The 3,086-nt window shown below is 46.9% G+C and overlaps 1 protein-coding gene across 1 annotated transcript; it reads left to right on the top strand.

Moving 5' to 3' along the window:
• Positions 1-1,849: 1,849 nt before the first annotated feature.
• Positions 1,850-2,659, top strand: LOC102768445 (phosphoglycerate mutase 2-like). Its single transcript, XM_015563896.1, is given in 2 exon segments — positions 1,850-2,374; positions 2,376-2,659. Coding segments are annotated over 2 exon segments (762 nt in total). The 5' UTR covers positions 1,850-1,858; the 3' UTR covers positions 2,622-2,659.
• The last annotated feature ends 427 nt before the right edge of the window (positions 2,660-3,086 follow it).

Below are 3,086 nucleotides of genomic sequence, written 5' to 3' on the forward strand. Positions count from 1 at the left end.
GGAGGGGAGGGCAGTGTGGGGCAACCAGGCCAGTAAGGGAGGGCAGTTGGGAACAATCAGGCCTGCAGGGGAGGGCAGTTAGGGGCAACCGGGCCAGCAGGGGAGGACAGTTGGGGGCTACTGGGCTGTCAGGGGAGGGCAATTGGGGGCAACTGGGCCAGCAGGAAAGGGCAGTTGGGAGTGACTGGGCTGGCAGGGGAGGACAGTTGGAGGCGATTGGATCAGCAGGGGAGGGCAGTTGGGGGTGATCGGGCCAGCAGGGGAGCACTTAGGCATTGATCAGGCTGGCAGCGGAGTGGTTAGGGGGTGAGAAGACTGTCAGTCAGAAGCAGTTAGGGGCAATCAGGCAGGCAGGCAGGCAAGCGGTTGGGAGCCAGCAGTCCCAGATTGCGAGAGGGATCCAAGATTGGAGAAGGTGCAGGACAGGCTGAGGGACACCCCCCCGCCCCGCATGAATTTCATGCACCGGGCCACCAGTTTAATATATATAAACATTGTGAAAGTTTTCCCATCTTGAGTAATTTAACATACTCATCACCTCACATATTTATTTTTATTTTATTTTTTGTTTTGTTTTTTGTTTTTATGATAATAATTGAATTGTATTCTCTTAGCAAATTTCAATTATACAATACAATCTTATTTACTGTAGTCATTATATTATACATTAGATCCTTGGAGCTTATTCATCTTATAACCAATGTTTGTAACCTTTTCAAAAGTTGGTAAGCAACTTCTCCCTATTTTCTTCACCCCACATACACTGGCAACTGCTCTGGCTAAGACTTCTAACACTACATTGAATAAAAATGGTGAGAGAGGACATCCCTATTTTATTCCTGATCTTAGAGGAAAAGCTTTCAGGTTTTCATTGTTGAGATGATGTTAGCTGTGGGCTTGTCATATAAGGCCTTTATTATGTTGAGGTATGTTTCTTCTATACCCAATTTGTTGAGGGTTTTTATCATGAAGGACATTGATTTTTGTCAAATGCTTTTTCTGCACTTATTGAAATGACCATGTGGTTTTATCCTTATTTTCTTGTTATGATGTATCACATTTATTGGTTTGCTGATGTCAAACCATCTTTGCATCCCTGGAATAAAATTAACTTGATTATGGTGTGCAGTAGTCCACCCTTATTTGCAATGAATATGTTCCAAGACCTCCAATAGATTGTAAAAATCACAAATGTTTACCAAACACTATATACACTCTGATTTTCTCATACATAAATATTTATGATAAAGTTTAATTTATAAATTAGACACACAAAGAGATGAATAACAATAGTGAATAATAAAATAGAATAATTATAACAATATATGGGAATAAAAGTTATGTGAATGTGGACTATCTCTCTCCTTCTGTCTCTGAACATCAATTTATCTTGGAGAATGTTCCATGTGTGCTTCAGAAGAATGTATATTCTGTTGCTCTTGGATGGGATGTTCTGTATCTGTGTCTAAATGTCTGTTAAGACCATCTGTTCTAACATAGTTTTTTAAAAAATATATATTTTATTGTTTTTTTTTTACAGAGAGGAAGGGAGAGGAATAGAGAGTTAGAAACATTGATGAAGGAGAAACATCGATCAGCTGCCTCTTGCACACCCCCGACTGGGGATGTGCCCGTAACCAAGGTACATGCCCTTGACCGGAATCAAACCTGGGACCTTTCAGTCCGCAGGCCGACGCTCTATCCACTGAGCCAAACCGGTTAGGGCCTAACATAGTTTAAGTACTATGTTTCCTTATTGATTTTCTATCTGGACGATCTATCCATTGATGAAAATGGAGTATTAAAAGTGAGCTAAGGTCCTCCTCGGGAGCCTGCCACGGTTCCCAGCATCGCAGCCATGGCCACCCACTGCCTGGTGATGGTCCGGCATGGCGAGAGCACCTGGAACCAGGAGAACCGCTTCTGCGGCTGGTTCAACTGGGAGCTGAGTGAGAAGGGGGCCGAGGAGGCCAGGCGGGGGGCCCAGGCCGTCAAGGATGCCAAGATGGAGTTTGACATCTGCTACACGTCGGTGCTGAAGCGGGCCATCCAAACACTCTGGACCATCCTGGAAGGCGCGGACCAGATGTGGCTGCCGGTGGTGCGCACCTGGAGTCTCAACGAGCGGCACTACGGGGGCCTGACGGGCCTCAACAAGGCGGAGACGGCCGCCAAGCACCGGGAGGAGCAGGTGAAGATCTGGAGGCGCTCCTTCGACATCCCGCCTCCCCCCATGGACGAGAAGCACCCTTACTACAGCATCATCAGCAAGGAGCGCTGGCACGCAGGCCTGAAGCCTGGGGAACTGCCCACCTGTGAGAGCTTCAAGGACACCATCGCCCGGGCCCTGCCCTTCTGGAATGAGGAGATCGCCCCCCCAGATCAAGGCCGGCAAGAGGGTGCTCATCGCTGCACATGGGAACAGCCTGCGGGGCATCGTCAAGCACCTGGAAGGGATGTCGGAGCAGGCGATCATGGAGCTGAACCTGCCCACGGGGATCCCCATTGTGTACGAGCTGGACAACGCCCTGCAGCCCACCAAGCCCATGCGGTTCCTGGGCTACGAGGAGACCGTTCGCAAGGCCATGGAGGCTGTGGCTGCCCAGGGCAAGGCCAAGTGAAGGGTCCGCTCTGGCAATAAAGGCATCTCTCCCAAAAATAAAATAAAATAAATTTTAAAAAAAGGTGAGCTAATATTAATATATTCCTGTATTTCTCCCTTCAGATCTGTTTATATGCGCTATAAAAATATAATACACATATTATATGTAAATTGTTCTACTTGATGGTGTCCCATAAATCCCTTAAACTGTCTTCACTCTTTTTCCAAACTGCTGTATTTGTTCTTAGTGGCTCCCAGTGTTTGAGGGTGTGCTAAGACCCATCAGTGTCCCAAAGAGGAGGCTTACAGTTATCACTAGCACCTGGACCCTCAGATAGCAGTTCAGAAAATATGCAATTAAACTTCCAGGTGTTCTAGCTTGTTTCCTCTGCCTGAGCTCTGAGGGGATTGCCACAATGAGTGCTCATGCATTCCTTAAGAATTGCTTCTATGTTTGCAATAGATTTCTGAACACCAGCCCCAT

The sequence above is a fragment of the Myotis davidii genome, unplaced genomic scaffold (assembly GCF_000327345.1).
Source record: "Myotis davidii unplaced genomic scaffold, ASM32734v1 scaffold119, whole genome shotgun sequence".
NCBI lineage: Eukaryota > Metazoa > Chordata > Mammalia > Chiroptera > Vespertilionidae > Myotis > Myotis davidii.